The 22,325-nt window shown below is 35.0% G+C and overlaps 2 protein-coding genes across 3 annotated transcripts; both read right to left on the reverse strand.

Moving 5' to 3' along the window:
* Positions 1 to 2,256: 2,256 nt before the first annotated feature.
* LOC109098728 (chymotrypsin-like protease CTRL-1) lies at positions 2,257 to 15,432 on the reverse strand. Of its 2 annotated transcripts, none has more exons than XM_042771665.1 (7): positions 15,363 to 15,432; positions 15,152 to 15,252; positions 14,985 to 15,064; positions 14,797 to 14,878; positions 2,909 to 3,089; positions 2,685 to 2,815; positions 2,257 to 2,601 (listed from the first exon to the last, which is right to left on the reverse strand). In XM_042771665.1, exons 1-7 carry the CDS (start codon positions 15,415 to 15,417, stop codon positions 2,440 to 2,442), a joined length of 792 nt encoding a protein of 263 aa, XP_042627599.1. In that variant the 5' UTR covers positions 15,418 to 15,432; the 3' UTR covers positions 2,257 to 2,439. The 2 variants fall into 2 exon arrangements, with proteins under 2 accessions (XP_042627599.1, XP_042627598.1); XM_042771664.1 differs by lacking the exons at positions 2,257 to 2,601; positions 2,685 to 2,815; positions 2,909 to 3,089 and adding exons at positions 13,128 to 13,676; positions 13,757 to 13,887; positions 13,981 to 14,161.
* A 3,385-nt stretch (positions 15,433 to 18,817) lies between these two features.
* On the reverse strand, positions 18,818 to 21,601 carry LOC109098729 (chymotrypsin-like protease CTRL-1). Its single transcript, XM_042771668.1, has 7 exons — positions 21,187 to 21,601; positions 20,957 to 21,057; positions 20,790 to 20,869; positions 20,598 to 20,679; positions 19,456 to 19,636; positions 19,232 to 19,362; positions 18,818 to 19,151 (listed from the first exon to the last, which is right to left on the reverse strand). Exons 1-7 carry the CDS (start codon positions 21,239 to 21,241, stop codon positions 18,990 to 18,992), a joined length of 792 nt encoding a protein of 263 aa, XP_042627602.1. The 5' UTR covers positions 21,242 to 21,601; the 3' UTR covers positions 18,818 to 18,989.
* Between the last annotated feature and the right edge of the window lie 724 nt (positions 21,602 to 22,325).

Below are 22,325 nucleotides of genomic sequence, written 5' to 3' on the forward strand. Positions count from 1 at the left end.
TCATGCAAAGTGCTTCCTTAAGTGTTTCCGCTATACTTGCAGTAAATTATCTGCATTCCCAATAAGTCTGTAATGTTAACTAATCCTGTATTCAACCTTGTGTAAATATGTCACAGTAAGGTGAAACATAAAACATTAATATCTGTTTCTGTAAAACCTTAATCAGTTTAGATAACAAAATAAAGACAATAAACTGGTCGAACAAGTTTTTCAGAAAAATCTTATCTGATCTGCCAGAGAGAGTGTGCTTTTCTGAACATCACCGACATTTTTTACATGATTTTTTTCGTTCTTTCTGGAAAGCATTATAATATTGTAAACTAATTTTATTTACACAGTACTGACACATTTTATTTATTGGGTTGGTTGGTTTTGCTTGTATATTCATAATTTTCTTTGTTTGTTGGTAGTCAAAGATAAAAGTCAGAACTCTGTCCATTGATTGTACATGTTATATTTATGAATAGAAGATAAAGCTAGTTTACCTTTACAAAAGCTTGGTCCTAACTTTTATAAGATTTCAAAATATTAATAATAATAATAATAATAATAATAATAATAATAATAATTATATATATATATATATATATATATATAGATAGATAGATATATAGATATATAGATATATAGATATATATATATTTGATTTATTAAATTGTAGCCAACTTTATTTTGTTTAAATGTTAAATGTGTACATGGTATGTAAAAGTATTAAAAATAATGGGTTCAGTTTTTTTTTTTTTTTTTTTTTTTTTAATGCAAGCAAAGGCAATCAGTTCTCAAACTTTCTCAGAAAACATCAGAATCAAATATATGGGGTACTTTACATATCCTCTGAGAAACCTCTGAAAAGTCCCCGTTCATTGTTTCATTCAATCACACTTCCGAGCAAATTAGAGAAAATATTTTCGAAGCTCTAAATCAATTGAATCAAGTGCTTTGCAAAATAATTCACTATTTCGAAGTGCCACAGTGCACACCTGCTGGTCAAAATATTGTAAATGCAATGAAAACGCAGACCAAACATTTAAAACGCTCTCTTTTACAAACCAAATGCATATGTTTTCATGAAAGTGTCATCTAGTAAATGTATTCTACAAATAATTCACTAGCTAGGACCACGCCACAAACAAGCTATGAAACTGTTAGTTGAACAGAATGTTGGGGAAGAGTAGAAAGAGGATGAAGGGGTAGAGGGAATGGGATGATGGTCAGGTTGATCAGGGCATCTAGAATTGATGGCTCAGAGAGACTCAGGGTGGGGGTATCATCTCTATCATATATTTAGGCCAGACAATTAGGACCCCTGATACAACCTGAAAGAAAGAGAATGTGGGATAAGGTTGGCTGAATGGATGAGAAAGGGAGGGAAGGGTGGGTTTGAGAGAAAGAAACAAACAGTACGGTTTGAGGTGGCCCGTTATATGGAGGTTTCGGGAAGTCAGGTGATTGTTTGGGGCGTTCCCCTGCTCCTGAACATCTGTTAACCAATTAACTCCATTTAAATTCAATAAATGTGTCGTTTTATGTAAAGTTTGTTTTATTAGTTTATAGTTCTTGTTTTGTGTGTTATAGGGTAAATATCGAATGTCCCCTAACCAAACACACAATACAGGTCTGAGACTCTGAAAACTTTCCTCAAGAATCACTGTCAGACAATGGCGAGCCATTTTGACTTTAATTCATAGCTGGATATGAATTCTTGATATCAACAATTAACAATTTCACTATTTAAAATGTTAAAGATTTATATCAGGAATTGAATTTCTACTAGTAGAGTAGAGTTGGGGAAAACGACCCCCGTAAGGACTGTGTAGCCTAAGTTAAATAAGTCCAGAACAATTGTCATAGTTTAAGTGACAATGACATAAATTATAAACCAAGTATGAAAAATGTATTTATTAAAGAGTTTTCATGACTCATTTGGTACCTCGGGTTGTTTTCCCCCACAGGTGGGGTAAAAATAATATTAATTTCACTCTTCAGTACACTTAATTTTTAAAATTTATCTTTTATTAAAATATTTGTAGAGCTGGAACAAGAAAACAGTAACATGAAGTAACAGCCAGATCACTGAAACCTTTGTACACAATACAAATCTTTTTTAGGGTTTTGAAGAACAACAGAACAAGTGAAGTACTTTACATAACACGTGAAAACTCCTTCTTCCTCATTTCTTACAATCAAACCTCAGAGTTTAACCCACAGATGGGTTAAAAATAAAATTAATTTCACTCTTCAGAACACTTTTTTTTATTTATCTTTTAATAAAATGTTTGTACAGCTGAAACAAGAAAACAGTAACATGAAGTAACAGCCAGATCACTGGAACCACAGACGGACTGAAAAAACACCACGAACAGAGATCAGCTGTATTACATATTAATGACTTAAAACTTCATTTTTCTCCTCTGGAGGATAAATACTCAGAATGGTGCTCTAGTTGGAAGCGATAGTCCTGTCGATCCAGGAGCGCAGTTGGGAGATGCGGGCGTAGACTCCAGGGAAACGGGTGTCACAAGTGTTTATTCCCCAGGACACAGAGCCCACCAGAGACCAGACCCCTGAACGCTCACACACCAGAGGACCACCAGAATCACCCTGAGAAAAACACACATTTGATTTGAACAGCAGCAACACTGAGATGGTATGTGTGTGTTTCTTCTTGATCTGTCTTCATATACCTGGCAAGATGAGGAACCAGAGGCTCCAGCACAGATCATGGCATCAGTGATAGTGTTCTGACCCCAGATCTGCTTGCACAAAGCAGGACTTATGATGGGTACACCTGTTTGCTGTAGGATCAGTGGGCTCGCTAAAACGAGAAGAAAACATGACACATTGTCTTGCACAGTAAACAGATGTGTTGTTATTCTCTCAGTATATTTTTGTTCTACAGATGACTTACTTGTGGTGGCAGTTCTACCCCAGCCAGTGGTGAAGCAGCGGGTTCCAGGCAGGATGCTGAGGGCTGATGGAGCCAGACATACAGGAGAGATACGGGGAGTCAGTGTGACTGGAGACGACAGTTTCAGCAGAGCAATGTCATTGTTGATAGTCGTGCTGCTGTAGAGCGGATGGGTGATGACCTGCACATACAGAAAAGAGGGATCAATGCTGAAAGCTGCCTAAGTGAACTAAGATATAAGCTTCCTTTCTTTTTGTTGTTTTAACCCTTCTATTATTTTAACCATTTTTCTATTGCCTCTATGTGCTGATAATTTTAAATGCATGCTAAAAGGTCATTTTGGCAACTTTTAGGAGTATACTAGAATATAGATGACCTAAGAGCATCAGTTTTGAGAATGACAATCAGTTTTTCATCTTTTTTTTTTTTTACTTCACACTTTTTAACGTTTTTTTCAGTGCTTAAATATCAGGTCAGCCAATAAAAAACACAACTGGATAACTTTCAGTAACACTTTATTTCAATAGTCCACTTCAGACATTCTACTAACAGTAAGTAACTTTGCAACTACATGTCAACTAGCAGTTAGTGGAGTATTAGTAGACTGTCTGCTTAATATCTTCTAACACTTTCTTTGTCAACTTATTCAACTAACCCTAAACCTACCCTAACAGTCTACTCTGAGAGTCAGTAGACATGTAGTTGCAAATAATGAGATTTAGTTGACATGTAGTTGACATGTAGTTACAAAGTTACTTATAGTTATTAGAATGTCTAAAGTGGACTATCAAAATAAAGTGTAACCTAACTTTCAATACATGAGCCATTCCTTTGGAGAAATGTGTAACAATTACTCAAAAGTTCAAAACAATTATGAAAATACATTAGTAACCATTTAGATCACTCCTTTGCATAAATTACAAGAAATTATTATGTTATTATTATTATTATTATTATTGTTAATACATTTTGTTTAGGTTTAATGATAATTTGGGTGTTATTATGTAACAAAAAAATAACGTTTTGCTTTTAAAACAACATTAACAGTCAGTATAGTAGGAGTCATAAAGCATTGGTTAAACACTCATTTTGATTTCATCTCTGATCCACTGAGATCAATAAACATTGTTACCTTGGAAACCAACCCTAAAAAGATAAAGATAAAGTCAATGGTTAAAAGACAGACAGAAAGCTGAAAGAGCATCTTTTAACCACTACTCAATGTGATGTTTGTCAGACTGAAGACTCTTACACGACAGGGCAGTGGGCAGCAGTGAGAACCCAGTTCTGGTTGATCAGGGATCCTCCACAGAAGTGGAAACCACTGGGTAGCTGTTTCAAAGGTAAAAGCACTGAAAATGTGAAACTTACTCTTTAAGCAAAGCAGACAAATGTGTGTTTGAAATACAGATGAGTTACCTGAAGAGAGACCTGCCAGGGCCAAGAACCAGAGATGGCATCCTGTCCATTCACAATCCTGCTGCCGATCGTCTGTGGCCTAATCGCAGGCACTCCACAACCTGTTATTACAAAACATAACACATTGTTCATGAGACAAGCATGAGGCAGGAAGCTCTTAAGGCAGGTTTTGCATTTTCCAAATATATTTGCCCATCATTATTCTTGCAAACTTCTAAAGGAGACACTTACCCAGAGCAGAAGCCACCAGAGCAAAGCAGGTGATGGAGAAGATGCTGAGGTCATGATGTAGATGAGTGTGTGATAGCATTCTCACTCCCAAGGCGTCAAAAACTGAAGCATTATGGCAAGCCGTTTTAGCATTTAAAACTTGGTTTGACTATCCAAAAATATAATTTCGGATAGTCACAATTGTAATTTGGATAGTCATACTCATTATTCGACTAGTCACAATGACAATTGGAGATATCTGCAATTATAATTGCACTATTAAGAAATCGGATTAGAGATATCTCTAAATACTTTATGACTAGTCAAAACTCCATTTAAGAAATCTGTAATAACTTTATAGATATCTTCAATAGACGCGCCATACATCCACAAATGTAATTAGAGATATCTCTAATTCAATTTCGACTAGTCACAATTATAGTTTAAGATATCTGAATTGAAATTGCTCCTAGTCCAAATGCTGTTGTGTGACGTCAGAATAAATTTACTCAGCTCCTCCCCTGCCTACTCTACTAACTGCTAACAACATAATAAAAGTCTGCTTTTGTTGTCACAGAGAGAAAAGCTACTGGATGAAGTGCTTCATGGATTATTAAATAAATCTGGATGCAGCCTTGTGTGGTAAAAGGTTTCCAGTGTGCATGTGTGTATAGCTCTGTGTTTTAACTGAATCATGTTGCAAAATAGACCAAATGCAGTGTAATGTTCAATAAAGGCAGAAAATCACAAACTGCTCGTCTGAATTTATTTATTATATATTTAGACAATGAAAAACAATGTTTATTAATTTTTTTTTAAAAGAAAGGTAGGGCTAATTTGCAGCTTTTATCTTACCATTCATTCTGACTTTTTTTTTCTCAGAATTGCGATATATAGACAATGCGAGATATACATTTTATAACTGTGAGATAAAAAGTTGCTATTTATTTATTTATTTATTTATTTAGTGGCAGAAACGAGCTTCCATAAAAAGACCACAAGGTAGGACTATTGTATTGTTTTTTTGTAAGTTATTTATTATGATGATATTCTGCTGTGTTCAGTGATGAGCGCCAATGTATTCTTTTAGGCAGCGGCTATTTGTAAATAGCATATTTTCTTAGCGATAGATGCTATTTACACTAAGTGCAAATAGCAATTGATTATCTCTACACTAAGTGAAAATATCAGTATTTTTTTTACGATGTGCCATTTACACTAAGGGCAAATAGCTACAGATTATATTTACACTATGTTAAAATAGCAAGATTTTCTGCTATTTATACTACTTATTTCAAATAGTGGCAATTATCTGCACCTCTGTATTGTAGTACATTATAAAACAGTATGCAATAATAACTTAGTGAGTGTAAATGATCATTTTAATTCAAATTTTTAAATGGATGCCACCTTACTGGGACAATAAAGCCCTCCCTACACCTACCCTAACCCTACCCAATATTTATTTGCAACTTTTTAATTATTTCCTTAATTTTTATTGAAAATAAATGCCTAAATAAATGTAAATATACACTGATTCTTTTAACATTATATCAAATGTTGCAACAGTTGACATAAGCGCTTATACATGTGTTCATTTGTAAATAAAGGCTAACAAAATTTGATCCACAGCACACACGTCTCAACATTACGATAAAAAAAACTGGACAAAAGCCTATTTAAGTCCTCTCTGTATAGCCTACCACTTTTACACATGCCCCCAGCTACATTTTTATTTCCATACTTTTGAATTACTTCTGTATAAAACAGTTTAAAATCACCCAAAGACGCTGGACCTTTATTATACAACTCTTAGACAAAACTGCGAATGACAACAATTTCCAAGCCAGGATTGGTTAAATAAAATGTTTAAGGTGGGGCTCAACAAAGGTGTATTTGCATACACTAAGTGAAAATAGCAGTATTTTTTTTACGATGTGCCATTTACACTAAGGGCAAATAGCTACAGATTATATTTACACTATATTAAAATAGCAGGATTTTCTGCTATTTATACTACTTAATGCAAATAGTGGCAATTATCTACACCTCTGTATTGTAGTACATTAAAAAATAGTATGCAATAATAACTTAGTGAGTGTAAATGATCATTTTAATTCAAATTTTTAAATGGATGCCACCTTACTGGGACAATAAAGCCCTCCCTACACCTACCCTAACCCTACCCAATATTTATTTGCAACTTTTTAATTATTTCCTTAATTTTTATTGAAAATAAATGCCTTTTCGATATGATATGAGATTTGAAAAAGGAGAAAAAATGTTTAGCAAAAGGCGGATGTGAACTCGGGTCAATTGCGTCAAAAAGCACACACTTTAACCACTAATACACTGCAATTGATGATAGTTTGGCATTGTTTATCAGTGTTAACTATCCCAATCACATGTTGGTGGGCGATAGTGTAAGTAGTCTCTGACAAGGCAGGCTTGCACTTAGTGTAAATATACACTGATTCTTTTAACATTATATCAAATGTTGCAACAGTTGACATAAGGCTTATACATGTGTTCATTTGTAAATAAAGGCTAACAAAATTTGATCCACAGCACACACGTCTCAACATTACGATAAAAAACTGGACAAAAGCCTATTTAAGTCCTCTCTGTATAGCCTACCACTTTTACACATGCCCCAGCTACATTTTTATTTCCATACTTTTGAATTACTTCTGTATAAAACAGTTTAAAATCACCCAAAGACGCTGGACCTTTATTATACAACTCTTAGAAAAAACTGCGAATGACAACAATTTCCAAGCCAGGATTGGTTAAATAAAATGTTTAAGGTGGGGCTCAACAAAGGTGTATTTGCATGCACATTGTAGATATCTACAAACACATTTTGTCTAGTCAAATTGTTAATTCCAGATATCTACATTGCAATTACGGCTAGTCACAAAGCTAAATGCAGATATCTCCAAATATAGTTCTTCCTTGTCAAAAATCTGATTGGGATATCCAAAATCAAATTGCAGATATCTTTAAATGGGTTTTGAATAGTCATCATTCCAATTCAAGATATCTTTAAATATGATTTGCCCAGTCAAAATTCCAATTCAAGATATCTACAACTGTAATTTGACTAGTCATAAATGAATTGCAGATATCTACAAATGTACTTCGGATATCTTTAAAAAATTGGAATTAAAGATATCTTAAATTGTATTTTGACTAGTCAAATCATATTTAAAGATATCTTGAATTGGGATTACGACTAGTCAAAACTCATTTAAAGATATCTCTAATTGAATTATCACTAGTCAAATTGTAATTTGAGATATCTCTAATTAGAATTTTGACTAGGCAAATCATATTTAAAGTTATCTTGAATTGGAATTACGACGAGTCATAAATGCAATATAGATATCTGGAATTACAATTGTGACTATCTGAAATTATATTTATGGATAGTCAAAACCAAGTTTTAAATGCTAAAACGGCTTGCCATACCACTTGGTCTTAAAGCCTTCCTCAAACGCGTTCACAAATAACAATGATTTTCGCAAAAATAATGATTAATTATCAATTGATAATTTGTTATTATATTATGGTCTTGTGAAAATAATAATATGGGCTGTGAGAAAATAATAAATACAAAGAGTACGGCTGATGTGAGTGTAGGCATGTTTCAACCCAGTAACATGACAATTGAATTCAGCTGAACTGAATTCGGTCTGTTTTTTGGCTGAGAGGAACGGTGTGTTAACCTCTCAGCCAAAAAACAGACCGAATTCAGTGAGAGGAACGGAAAAAACAGACCGAATTCAGTTCAGCTGGAGGGGGTTGGGGTTTTTTGGGGGTAGTTCTGTATAGTTTGTGGGGGTCAGGATAAAGGTGGGAATTTCTTGCTCTTTCATATAGACAGTGTCTTATGAGGGTTTCAAACTTGCAGAACAGGTTTAGGTAGGACAATTGCCTCGTCATATTGGTTATAGGACAACTTTGAAGAAAGGTTTTGATCCACTTCAAATGTTGACTACTGTATAGCGCAATATAGTTTATTAGTTATTATAACTTCATTCCAGAGGACGTTGCCTTAACTCAAAAATAGAAAAAAAAAAAAACCTTGCAAACTGTTGCATTTATTTTATTTGTTGTGTCCATACAATATTTTTTAGACTGTTTAATATAAATTCTCTCAGAATGTAGCCTATTCATTACCAATATATTGAACCATCTCCTTATGTTTTTCTAAATCCCAAACAGAGTCCAGGCATCAGTAAAGTATCCGTCTATGAACATGTTTTATAGGCTGTTTTAGATTTGGGAAATACACATGCGTCACAGACGTGAAAAAAACATTTTGGAGTTTTTGGAGACATTATATATATATATATATATATATATATATATATATATATATATATATATATATATATATATATATATATGTAGTTTGTTTGATTCTGTTGTATTTACAATGCACAAACCAGAAGCAAGAATATCTGCAGAGAAGGGTTGGCCATTCTCAAAACATAAAATATCATTTTTATTTCAATTTTCGTTTTTGTGTTTGAGAGGAAAAATCATTGTTAAGGCATCTCTCCTTTACGGACCGTTCTGAAAGAAGAATTTATGCAAACGAGTATAAAATGATTTAAAAACTTTAACAGAGATGTCTAGAGGGTATTTAATAGGTCTACCCCCACGTAAGATTTGTCTAGTTACTATTCGTTCATTTGTCATTATTCAACTAATTGCAGGTTTATATAAAATTTACATCTATAATCCATAATGAGCCTTAATATATTCCACGCTCAAGCACATGCATTAAGTTTGCCACAAAGTACAGGCAGAAGTAGCTTAATAATTGTGAAAAAGGAGACATTTTAATTATTTATTAATAAACAAATGTTTTCTTGTCGGATGCAAGATGAAATTCACAGTGCTGACTCTCTCCACATGAACGCGCCTTTAGAGAGAAATGCAACCTTCACAGATTACATTATGCTTTCGTTTTGAATTGATTCCTTTTTTAGAAATTTATTTCTTTCTTTATGTATATTTATTTTTTATGTGTGTGACCCCAATTTTAAGTAAATTCATTATCAGGAAAAAAATAAAGTGATCGAGGTGGCGCCTCCCTGTCATGAATGCGCATTAATAATTTTCGCACAAACACTTGAATATGAATAATAATTCACATTTTGCATGTGCATTACAAAGTAAATCATTTTTACATGCAATTATCCAAAATAAAACCAAACAAGATTTGTAATGAAGATAAAATATGTAGACAAATAAGAAAAAATGCTGCGTGTGCACTCAGCATTAAGCGCCGCACAAATCATGCACTCTGATATTTTACACACCTGCATTTAAATGCGGCTGCAATTTATTTATTTATTTATTTATTTATTTATTTATTTATTTATTACTTTACTTAAATTATATGAAAGCAAGTAAAGAAGGCTCCCTTTAAAATCACTGAAGTTGTCAATTAATGAAGCTCTTTTTTACATCGTGTGTAGTTTACTGATTATAATGAGAGAACTTGAGTTTAAACGTGAGGATGATTTATTAATCAGTCCATTCTTTAGAGTTTCAATGATTTAGCTAAATCGTGCAGGTTTAATTTATTCGTTTCTTGTTTTAATTAGGCCTAAATAATGGGAGCGAAATTATACAGTGCCTCACTTTTTACTAAAAAAAAGAAAATAATTTATAAAACACGCAACAATTTCTTAATCAGTGTACAGACAGATATCTACTTCCCAAGAAGTTATCTGTCAAAATAAAGGAGCGGTAACGAATAACAAAGTAGTGCGTGACAAAAATGCATGCTGTTTTATTGAAGGAATTTTAAAATATAAATTAAAATATAGGCCTAATATGTGAGAATATTGACATTGGCATAAAAATCCATGCAGCCTAGCTCACTAAAATAGACCACTTTTAATGCTTCGATGCAAAGTAAACCACAATTTATTTAGAATAATATAACACATAATTCATATTATATAAACAATACTGCACACCTATTAAATGTGTCAAATCTAAAATAAGGTGTAATACTGTGTAGCTTAGAGGAAATATAAGCACAGGCTCATAGGCTTGACATTTATCCTGCTTGAATTCGTTCTAAGAAACGCACATACCTTCATAAGTACTGAACTTTCATTTATGAATATTAAATATTTTAACTACAGTGTTTTTCTTTCATTTGCCCCGACTGCAGCCGTCAAATGTAACACATCTGCGAGGCAAAGCTGACGGCTATTGCGAAAATGTGCTTTGATGCGCTTGTTTGAAAATTTGTGGTTAAAGCGTCACTCAGCAGTCAAAATGCTGCAAATGCACTTTGCAGATGCGGCGGCGGCACGCACGGCGGTAGAACCATCATTTTGGTTCGCCACCTACTGTAGTAATGCTAGTGTAGTCTGTCCTGAGGAGCATCCTTCAGATTCAGTGTTAGCAGTCTGAAATTACAGCACTCAGTATGCCAGAATATTTTGCATTATGGCTTTAAGTGACAAGTTGCTGAAGGGCATATGGAATATCAGTCTTTGTGACAGTCTTTGCTCTAATGAGATCATATGTTTAGATCTGTTATCGCAGGAGACAATCTAACTTTTCCTTGTCCAGAGCTAATGTCTTACGAGCAAAGAGGCTAAATTCTACATTCTTTGACCTCATGAAGGAGTTTAAGACTTCTATTTCCTTGAGAGGTATCATGGTTTCGTCTTTCTCATTGTATGTTTTGAAGTGTTTTGGATTAGAAGTTGTTTTAGTTGTTGCTGGGTTGAAATTTTATTCATATCATGCAAAGTGCTTCCTTAAGTGTTTCCACTATACTTGCAGTAAATTATCTGCTCTCCCAATAAGTCTGTAATGTTAACTAATCCTGTATTCAACCTTGTGTAAATATGTCACACTAAAGTGAAACATAAAACACTAATATCTGTTTCTGTAGCACCTCAGTCAGTTCAATCAAGTGTTTTCCATAATCAACTTTATGAAGCATTCTGTGTTTGACAGAAGAATAATTTGCCCTTAAAATCATTTTATAGTATTAATGACAATGAAAATAATGACAGTTTTACAATTTCAGTTCATGAGGTATTTTAATAGATTTGAAAAACAAAGTACTATCAAGTCATCCACTTAAATTTGTCACAAATCGATCAGGCTCATCACCCAGCCAATCACAGCGCACCCCATCTCCTGAGTTCTAATCACCGGCACCTGTTGGTAATCCACTCACCCATTAACCACCACATATAAGCCTGCACCTCAGTATCACAAGTTGTCCGATCTCGTGACTACACAGTGGAATCCACCTCTGTTTACTAGCATCGACTCATTGACTTACCAGTCTACTTACCTCCTCTCCAGCAAATATCTCCTTGGGTCTTCTTCCAAATATAACTCCAACATCTTCACTGAGGTGTGTGCCCCATCACCCCATCTGTCAGCCTGTTGAGTCTCCTGTAAGAGGATAAAGAGTCATTCTCCCAATCCATCTCAAGTAACTGTCTCCTTTACGGATCTGCTCACCTTTAATCTCCCCTTCATTCACATCGCTCCTCTGTGTCAATAAATATACCTGAGTTTACTGACCTTCTGTCTGCTTGTTACAAAATTTGGCTAACAAACAATTATCAGAAAGATGCTCAGTAACTAATTCAGTAAAATTAAATATAAAAATGTAACTCCTAAAAGTGTAGCTAAATCTGAAGCAATCTGATATCAATCAGCATTATTCAGTACTTCATAAGAAAACATGTCTTCTGCTATGAGTTTAATTTTATTGATTGTCTGAATAAGTAAACTGGACGTCAGTGTCGGTCATATTCTAAAGGCAAATTTTCTCTTCAGGTTTCTTTGGCTTCTGATGAAACACGTCATAGGTTCAGCACCATGGATGGAGGACAGAGATTGATTTGTATCGTCTTGACTTATGTACAAAAGTGGATGAAGGTCTTCAACATGATCATGTTATCAGAGGGAATTTTTTTTTTTTTTTTTTTTTTTTTTTTTTTGTGGCTGACGTTGTATTTGCTGGTAAAGGAACTGCTGTAAACATACTTTTGATTTGCTTTAAAGTTAGTATCTGTTAGCTTTGTCTGCACTGTTTCTTGCATCACTGTTGTCTGTCATTTGTTACTGTGAATGTGGAAAACATTTTTAAATTGCAAATTAAAATAATATATTCCTTTAAAGTTTTAAAGTAAATTTATATTTCATTTTGCTGCATTACTATGCTGATAATGGCAGCTTATCTGAGTACATTTTTAATTATTCAGATCATTAATTTCACTCTTCAGTACACTTCATTTTTTTTTATCTTTTATTGAAATATTTGTACAGCTGGAACAAGAAAACAGTAACATGAAGTAACAACCAGATCACTGGAACCACAGACGGACTGAAAAAAACACCACAAACAGAGATCAACTGTATTACATATTAATGACTTAAAACTTAAAATGTCCGTCAGACAATGGCGAGCCATTTTGACTTTAATTCATAGCTGGATACGAATTCTTGATATCAACAGTTAACAATTACACTATTTAAAATGTTAAAGATTTATATCAGGAATTGAATTTCTACTAGTAGAGTAGAGTTGGGGAAAACGACCCCCGTAAGGACTGTGTAGCCTAAGTTAAATAAGTCCATAACAATTACCATAGTTTAAGTGACAATGACATAAACTATAAACCAAGTATGAAAAATGTATTTATTAAAGAGTTTTCATGACTCATTTGTACCAAGGGGTCATTTTCCCCCACAGATGGGTTAAAAATAATTCACTCTTCAGAACACTTAATTTTTTTTATTTATCTTTTATTAAAATGTTTGTACAGCTGGAACAAGAAAACAGTAACATGCCAGATCACTGGAACCACAGACGGACTGAAAAAACACCACGAACAGAGATCAGCTGTATTACATATTAATGACTTAAAACTTAATTTTTCTCCTCTGGAGGATAAATACTCAGAATGGTGCTCTAGTTGGAAGCGATAGTCGTGTCGATCCAGGAGCGCAGTTGGGAGATGCGGGCGTAGACTCCAGGGAAACGGGTGTCACAAGTGTTTATTCCCCAGGACACAGAGCCCACCAGAGACCAGACCCCTGAACGCTCACACACCAGAGGACCACCAGAATCACCCTGAGAAAAACACACATTTGATTTGAACAGCAGCAACACTGAGATGGTAATGTGTTTCTTCTTGATCTGTCTTCATATACCTGGCAAGATGAGGAACCAGAGGCTCCAGCACAGATCATGGCATCAGTGATAGTGTTCTGACCCCAGATCTGCTTGCACAAAGCAGGACTTATGATGGGTACACCTGTCTGCTGTAGGATCAGTGGGCTCGCTAAAAAGAGAAGAAAACATGACACATTGTCTTGCACAGTAAACAGATGTGTTGTTATTCTCTCAGTATATTTTTGTTTTACAGATGACTTACTTGTGGTGGCAGTTCTACCCCAGCCAGTGGTGAAGCAGCGGGTTCCAGGCAGGATGCTGAGGGCTGATGGAGCCAGACATACAGGAGAGATACGGGGAGTCAGTGTGACTGGAGACGACAGTTTCAGCAGAGCAATGTCATTGTTGATAGTCATGCTGCTGTAGAGCGGATGGGTGATGACCTGCACATACAGAAAAGAGGGATCAATGCTGAAAGGTGCCTTTATGAATAGTGAACTAAGATATAAGCTTCCTTTCTTTTTGTTGCTTTAACCCTTCTATTATTTTAACCTTTTTTTCTATTGCCTCTATGTGCTGATAATTTTAAATGCATGCTTAAAGGTCATTTTGGCAACTTTTAAGAGTATGCTAGAATGTAGATGACCTCAGAGCATCTATTTTAATAATGACACAATTTTTTTTTTACTTCACACTTTTTAGCTTTTTTATTCAGTGCTTTAATGTCAGGTCAGCCAATAAAAAACACAACTGGATAACTTTCAATACATCAGCCATTCATTTGGATAAATGTGTAACAGGTACTCAAAAGTTCAAAACAATTATGAAAAAACATTTGTAACCATTTCGATCACTCCTTTGCATAAATGACAAAACATTATTATTATGTTATTATTATTATTATTATTGTTAATACATTTTGTTCAGGTTTAATGATTTGAGTGTTATTATGTAAAAAAAAAAAACGTTTTGCTTTTAAAACAACATTAACAGTCAGTATAGTAGGAGTCATAAAGCATTGGTTGATCACTCATTTTGATTTAATCTCTGATCCACTGAGATCAATAAACATTGTTACCTTGGAAACTAATTTGACCTGGATGGGTTCAACACTGGAGCCACGATCATGTTCTCCAAGAATGACACGGTGATAGCCGACCCTAAAAAGATAAAGATAAAGTCAATGGTTAAAAGACAGACAGAAAGCTGAAAGAGCATCTTTTAACCACTACTCAATGTGATGTTTGTCAGATTGAAGACTCTTACACGACAGGGCAGTGGGCAGCAGTGAGAACCCAGTTCTGGTTGATCAGGGATCCTCCACAGAAGTGGAAACCACTGGGCAGCTGTTTCAAAGGTAAAAGCATTGAAAATGTGAAATTTACTCTTTAAGCAAAGCAGACAAATGTGTGTTTGAAATACAGACGAGTTACCTGAAGAGAGACCTGCCAGGGCCAAGAACCAGAGATGGCATTCTGTCCGTTCACAATCCTGCTGCCGATCGTCTGTGGCTTAATCGCAGGCACTCCACAACCTGTTATTACAAAACATAACACATTGTTCATGAGCCTTAAGGCAGGTTTTGTATTTTCTAAATATATTTGCCCATCATTATTCTTGCAAACTTCTAAAGGAGACACTTACCCAGAGCAGAAGCCACCAGAGCAAAGCAGGTGATGGAGAAGATGGTGAAGGTCATGATGTAGATGAGTGTGTGATACTGTATATCACTGATGTATCTGTAGGTCGTCACTCTTGCTTTTATATCATTTACAGCAGCTGATAAATCTGAGATGTGATGGAGGTCCATCCCATCAGCTCCGATGAGCTCATAGCTGAGGAATGTTTAGATTTCTTATCGCTGGAGACATTCTGCATCTTCATTGTCCAGAGATGATGTCTTACGTGTGAAGAGGGTGAATTCTCCATTCTTTGTCCTTGAGACGCTGTTTGTGGCTTTTCTATTTCCTTGAGAAGAATCATACTTTCACTACTGTCATTGTATGTTATGAAATTATTTCAACATTTTTGTTGTTATCTGATGTGATGTTTAATCCACTCAAGTCAGTGTTGCTGAACAGGAAGAGAACTGACATTTTCAGTTATGAGAACTGCATTGAAGTGAAAATAAAAGTTCTAATATAAGTTTATAACAGCAGTTTAGATAAAACAAGCAAAGTAGTTCTAATAGGACATCTTATCATAGCCACTGAAAAGAGATGGCATCAAGTCAAACATTTTCTCTCAACATATTTATTTAGCTATTTTACTTTTTACTGCACTCCTCAGCAACTTCACATGCATTTCTGTCATTAGTTTTTAGAAAGCACGATATTACAGTAAACTCTATTAAGCTATAATAATTTTTCTTATTTATTTTTGTACTAATGAACATTTAAAATAATGCATTGTTTATTTATTTGCTTGCAATTTATTTATTTATTTTTAATAGAATTGATTTTGGAAAATTACTTTTTTACAGTTGCATTTAAAAATAATGAGTGAATGCATAGCTAAATTCAAAGCTAGCTGTTTAGACTTTATTTTGATTTAATGTGGCTGAACGTTTATATGTATGTGCACAATAAAAAGCATTGGGAATCGTTTGTACACAATACAAATCTTTTTTTAGGGTTTTTCAAGAACAACAGATCAAGTGAAGTACTTTACATGACATGTGAAAACTCCTTCGTTCTCATTTCTTACAATCAAACATCTGAATGTGATTCTTTCTTTTAGAGGAAACTGCTTTCAAAACATTTTTATATTTACCACATCCTTCTCCTTCTCAGAATCAGCAAAAACCAGCAAGATAATCCGGCTCATCTAGATCTAAGTGTGGTTTGGCCAGATTCTGTTAGAGTTTTATTTCTTGCAAAGATGACTAAACACAGTAACCGGAACTTTTTATACTTCTGTTATTGCTGGAGACAATCTAACTTTTCCTTGTCCAGAGCTAATGTCTTACGAGCAAAGAGGCTGAATTCTCCATTCTTTGACCTCATGAAGGGGTTTAAGACTTCTATTTCCTTGAGAGGTATCATGGTTTCGTCTTTCTCATTGTATGTTTTGAAGTGTTTTGAATTAGAAGTTGTTGTTTTTTTTTTTTTTTTTCTGGGTTGAAATTTTATTCATTATATCATGCAAAATGCTTCCTTAAGTGTTTCCGCTATACTTGCAGTAAATTATCTGCATTCCCAATAAGTCTGTAATGTTAACTAATCCTGTATTCATCCTTGTGTAAATATGTCACAGTAAGGTGAAACATAAAGCACTAATATCTGTTTCTGTAAAACCTCAATCAGTTTAGATAATAAAATTAAAGACAATAAACTGGTTGAACAAGTTTATCAAAATATCTTATCTGATCTGCCAGAGAGAGTGTGCTTTTCTGAACATCACTTACATTTTTTACATGTTTTTTTTGGAAAAAAAAATGGAAAGCATTATAATATTGTAAACTAATTTTCTTTACACATTACTGACACATTTTATTTATTGGGTTGGTTGGTTTTGCTTGTATATTCATAATTTTCTTTGTTTGTTGGTAGTCAAAGATAAAGTCAGAACTCTGTCCATTGATTGTACATGTTATATTTATGAATTGAAGATAATGCTAGTTTGCCTTTACAAAAGCTTAGTCCTAATTTTCATAAGATTTTAAATAATAATAATAATAATAATAATTATACACACACACACACACACACACACACACACACACACACACACATATATATATATATACACATAGATAGATAGATAGATAGATAGATATTTGATTTATTTAATTGTAGCCAACTTTATTCTGTTTAAAGGTTAAATGTGTACATGGTATGTAAAAGTATTAAAAATAATTGTTTCATTTTTTTTTTTTTTTTTTGTTTAGTTTTTAGCAAAGGCAATCAGTTCTCAAACTTTCTCGGAAAACAACACAATCAAATATATGGGGTACTTTACATATCCTCTCAGAAACCTGTGAAAAGTCCCCGTTCATTGTTTCATTCAGTCACACTTCCGAGCAAATTAAAGGAAATATTTTCAAAGCTCTAAATCAATTGAATCAAGTGCTTTGCAAAATAATTCACTATTTCGTAGTGCCACAGTGCACACCTGCTGGTCAAAATATTGTAAATGCAATGAAACGCAGACCAAACATATGTTTTCATGAAAGTGTCATAAATGTAATCTACCAATAATTCACTAGCTAGGACCACGCCACAAATGAGCTATGAAACTGTTAATTGAACAGAATGTTGGGGAAGAGTAGAAAGAGGATGAAGGGGTAGAGGGAATGGGATGATGGTCAGGTTGATCAGGGCATCTAGAATTGATGGCTCAGAGAGACTCAGGGTGGGGGTATCATCTCTATCATATATTTAGGCCAGACAATTAGGACCTCTGATACAACCTGAAAGAAAGAGAATGTGGGATAAGGTTGGCTGAATGGAACAAACAGTAAGGTATGAGGTGGCCTGATATATGGAGGTTTCGGGAAGTCAGGTGATTGTTTGGGGCGTGCCCCTGCTCCTGAACATCTGTTAACAAATTAACTCCATTTAAATGCAATAAATATGTCATTTATGTAAAGTTTATTTTATTAATTTGTAGTTCTTGTTTTGTGTGTTATAGGGTAAATATTGAATGTCCCCTAACCAAACGAAGAAAACAGGTCTGAGACTCTGAAAACTTTCCTCTGACTGTTTTGAGAGAAGATTTGAAGCTTAGAGGCTGTCGTAAAACAGCGGCATCTGGTCATTTGTAAAAAATAAAGCAACCAAAAACCTGTGAAAGAATCTCCGTCAGACAATGGCGAGCCATTTTGACTTTAATTCATTAGCTGGATATGAATTCTTCATATCAACAGTTAACAATTTAACTATTTAAAATGTTAAAGATTTATATCAGGAATTGAATTTTTACTAGTAGAGTAGAGTTGGGCAAAACGACCCCCGTAAGGACTGTGTAGTCTAAGTTAAATAAGTCCAGAACAATAATCATAGTTTGTACCAAGGGGTCATTTTCCCCTACAGATGGGTTAAAAATAATATTATTAATTTCACTCTTCAGAACACTTAATTTTTTTTATTTATCTTTTATTAAAATGTTTGTACAGCTGGAACAAGAAAACAGTAACATGAAGTAACAGCCAGATCACTGGAACCACAGACAGACTAAAAAAACACCACGAACAGAGATCAGCTGTATTACATATTAATGACTTAAAACTTAATTTTTCTTCTCTGAAGGATAAATACTCAGAATGGTGCTCTAGTTGGAAGCGATAGTCCTGTCGACCCAGGAGCGCAGTTGGGAGATGCGGGCGTAGACTGCAGGGAAACGGGTGTCACAAGTGTTTCTTCCCCAAGACACAGCGCCCACCAGAGACCAGACCCCTGAACGCTCACACACCAGAGGACCACCAGAATCACCCTGAGAAAAACACACATTTGTTTTGAACAGCAGGAACATTGAGATGGTAACGTGTTTCTTCATGATCTGTCTTCATATACCTGGCAAGATGAGGAACCAGAGGCTCCAGCACAGATCATGGCATCAGTGATAGTGTTCTGACCCCAGAACTGCCTGCACACAGCAGGACTTATGATGGGTACACCTGTTTGCTGTAGGATCAGAGGGCTTGCTACAAAGAGAAGAAAACATGACACACTATCTTGCACAGTTAACAGATGTGTTGTTATTCTCTCAGTATATTTTTGTTTTACAGATGACTTACTTGTGGTGGCAGTTCTACCCCAGCCAGTGGTGAAGCAGCGGGTTCCAGGCAGGATGCTGAGGGCTGATGGAGCCAGACATACAGGAGAGATACGGGGAGTCAGTGTGACTGGAGACGACAGTTTCAGCAGAGCAATGTCATTGTTGACAGTCGTGCTGCTGTAGAGCGGATGGGTGATGACCTGCACATACAGAAAAGAGGGATCAATGCTCAAAAGTGAAAGTGAAAGTGACGTGACATTCAGCCAAGTATGGTGACCCATACTCAGTTTTTGTGGTCTTTATTTATGTGATTTGGAGTGCACACACACAGAGCAGTGAACACACACACACACACTGTGAACACACACCCGGAGCAGTGGGCAGCCATTTATGCTGCGGCGCCCGGGGAGCAGTTGGGGTTCGATGCCTTGCTCAAGGGCACCTAAGTAATGGTATTGAAGGTGGAGAGAAAACTGTACATGCACTCCCCCCACCTACAATTCCTGCCGGCCCGAGACTCGAACTCACAACCCTTCGATTGGGAGTCCGACTCTCTAACCATTAGGCCACGACTTCCCCTTTTTAGTGCTTAAAGCTGCCTTTATGAATGGTGAACAGAGATATAAGTTTACTTTCTTTCTGTTGTTTTAACCCTTCTATTATTTTAACTTTTTTTTCTAATACCTCTGTGTGCTGAGAATTTTAAATGCATGCTAAAAGGTCATTTTGGCAACTTTTAGGGGTATACTAGAATATAGATTACCTCAGAGCATCAAATTTGAGAATGACAATCAGTTTTTCATCACTTTTTTCACCTTTTTTTCAGTGCTTTAATATAAGGTCAGCCAATAAAAAAACAACTGAATAACTTTCAATATATCAGCCATTCATTTGGAGAAATGTGTAACAATGGTGAAAATACATTTAGTGGCCATTTAGATCACTCCTTTGTATAAATGCCAATAAATTGTTGTTATTATTATTAATATATTTTCTTAAAGTTTAAGGATAATTTGGGTGTTATTACGTAAAAAAAAACAAAAAAAAACGTTTTGCTTTTAAAACAACATAAACAGTCAGTTTAGTATGAGTCATAAAGCATTGGATGATCACTCATTTTGATTTCATCTCTGATCCACTGAGATCAATAAACATTGTTACCTTTGAAACTAATTTGACCTGGATGGGTTCAACACTGGAGCCACGATCATGTTCTCCAAGAATGACACGGTGATAGCCGACCCTAAAATGAGAGACAAAGATAAAGTCAATGGTTAAAAGACAGACAGAAAGCTGAAAGAGCATCTGTTAACCACTACTGAACATGATGTTTGTCAGACTGAAGACTCTTACACGACAGCGCAGTGAGCAGCAGTGAGAACCCAGTTCTGGTTGATCAGGGATCCTCCACAGAAGTGGAAACCACTGGGCAGCTGTTTCAAAGGTAAAAGCATTGAAAATGTGAAATTTACTCTTTAAGCAAAACAGACAAACGTGTGTTTGAAAAGCAGATGAGTTACCTGAAGAGAGACCTGCCAGGGCCAAGAACCAGAGATGGCATTCTGTCCGTTCACAATCCTGCTGCCGATCGTCTGTGGCCTAATCGCAGGCACTCCACAACCTGTTATTACAAAACATAACACATTGTTCATGAGACAAGCATGAGACAGGAAGCTCTTAAGGCAGGTTTTGCATTTTCTAAAATATTTGCCCATCATTATTCTTGCAAACTTCTAAAGGAGACACTTACCCAGAGCAGAAGCCACCAGAGCAAAGCAGGTGATGGAGAAGATGGTGAAGGTCATGATGTAGATGAGTGTGTGATAGACTGTATCTCACTGATGTATCTGTAGGTCGTCACTCTTGCTTTTATATCATTTACAGCAGCTGATAAATCTGAGACGTGATGGAGGTCCATCCCATCAGCTCCGATGAGCTCATAGCTGAGGAATGTTTAGATCTGTTATCGCTGGAGACATTCTGCATCTTCATTGTCCAGAGATGATGTCTTGCGTGCGAAGAGGATGAATTCTCCATTCTTTGACCTTGAGAAGGTGTTTGTGGCTTTTCTATTTCCTTGAGAAGCATCATACTTTCACTTCTGTAATTGTATGTTATGAAATGATTTCGATGGGAAACATTTTTGTTGTTGTTGTTGTTGTTGTTGTTGTTTGTTGTGATGTTTAGTCCATTTAAGTCAGTGATGCTGAACAGGAAGAGACTGAAATTGTCATGAGAACTGCGCTGAAGTGAAAATAAAAGTTCTTATATCAGTTTGTAACAGCAGTTTAGATAAAACAAGCAAAGTAGTTCTTATAGGACATCTTATCATAGCCACTGAAAAGAGATGGCATCAAGTCAACCATTTTCTCTCAACATATTTATTTAGCTTTATTTTACTTTAACTGCACTCCTCAGCAATGTCATGTGCATTTCTGGCATTATTTTTTTGAAAGCAAATATTACAGTATATTACAGTAAACTCTATTAAGCTATAATATTTTTTTTTCTTATTTATTTTTGTACTAATGCACATTTAAAATAATGCATTGTTTATTTATTTGCTTGTTATTTATTTTTTAATAGAACTGATTTTGGAAAATTACTTTTTTACAGTTGCACTTAAAAATAATGCATGAGTGAATGTATAGCTGAATTCAAGGCTAGTTGTTTAGACTTTATTTTGATTTAATGTGGCTGAACGTTTATATGTATGTGCACAATAAAAAGCATTGGGAATCGTTTGTACACAATACAAATCTTTTTAGGGTTTTTTAAAGAACTACAGATCAAGTGAAATACTTTACATAATCAACACGTGAAAACTCCTTCTTTCTCATTTCTTACAATCAAACCTCTGAATGTGATTCTTTCTTTTAGAGGAAACTG

This window comes from Cyprinus carpio, chromosome A15 (genome assembly GCF_018340385.1).
Source record: "Cyprinus carpio isolate SPL01 chromosome A15, ASM1834038v1, whole genome shotgun sequence".
In the NCBI taxonomy this organism is placed as follows: Eukaryota; Metazoa; Chordata; class Actinopteri; order Cypriniformes; family Cyprinidae; genus Cyprinus; species Cyprinus carpio.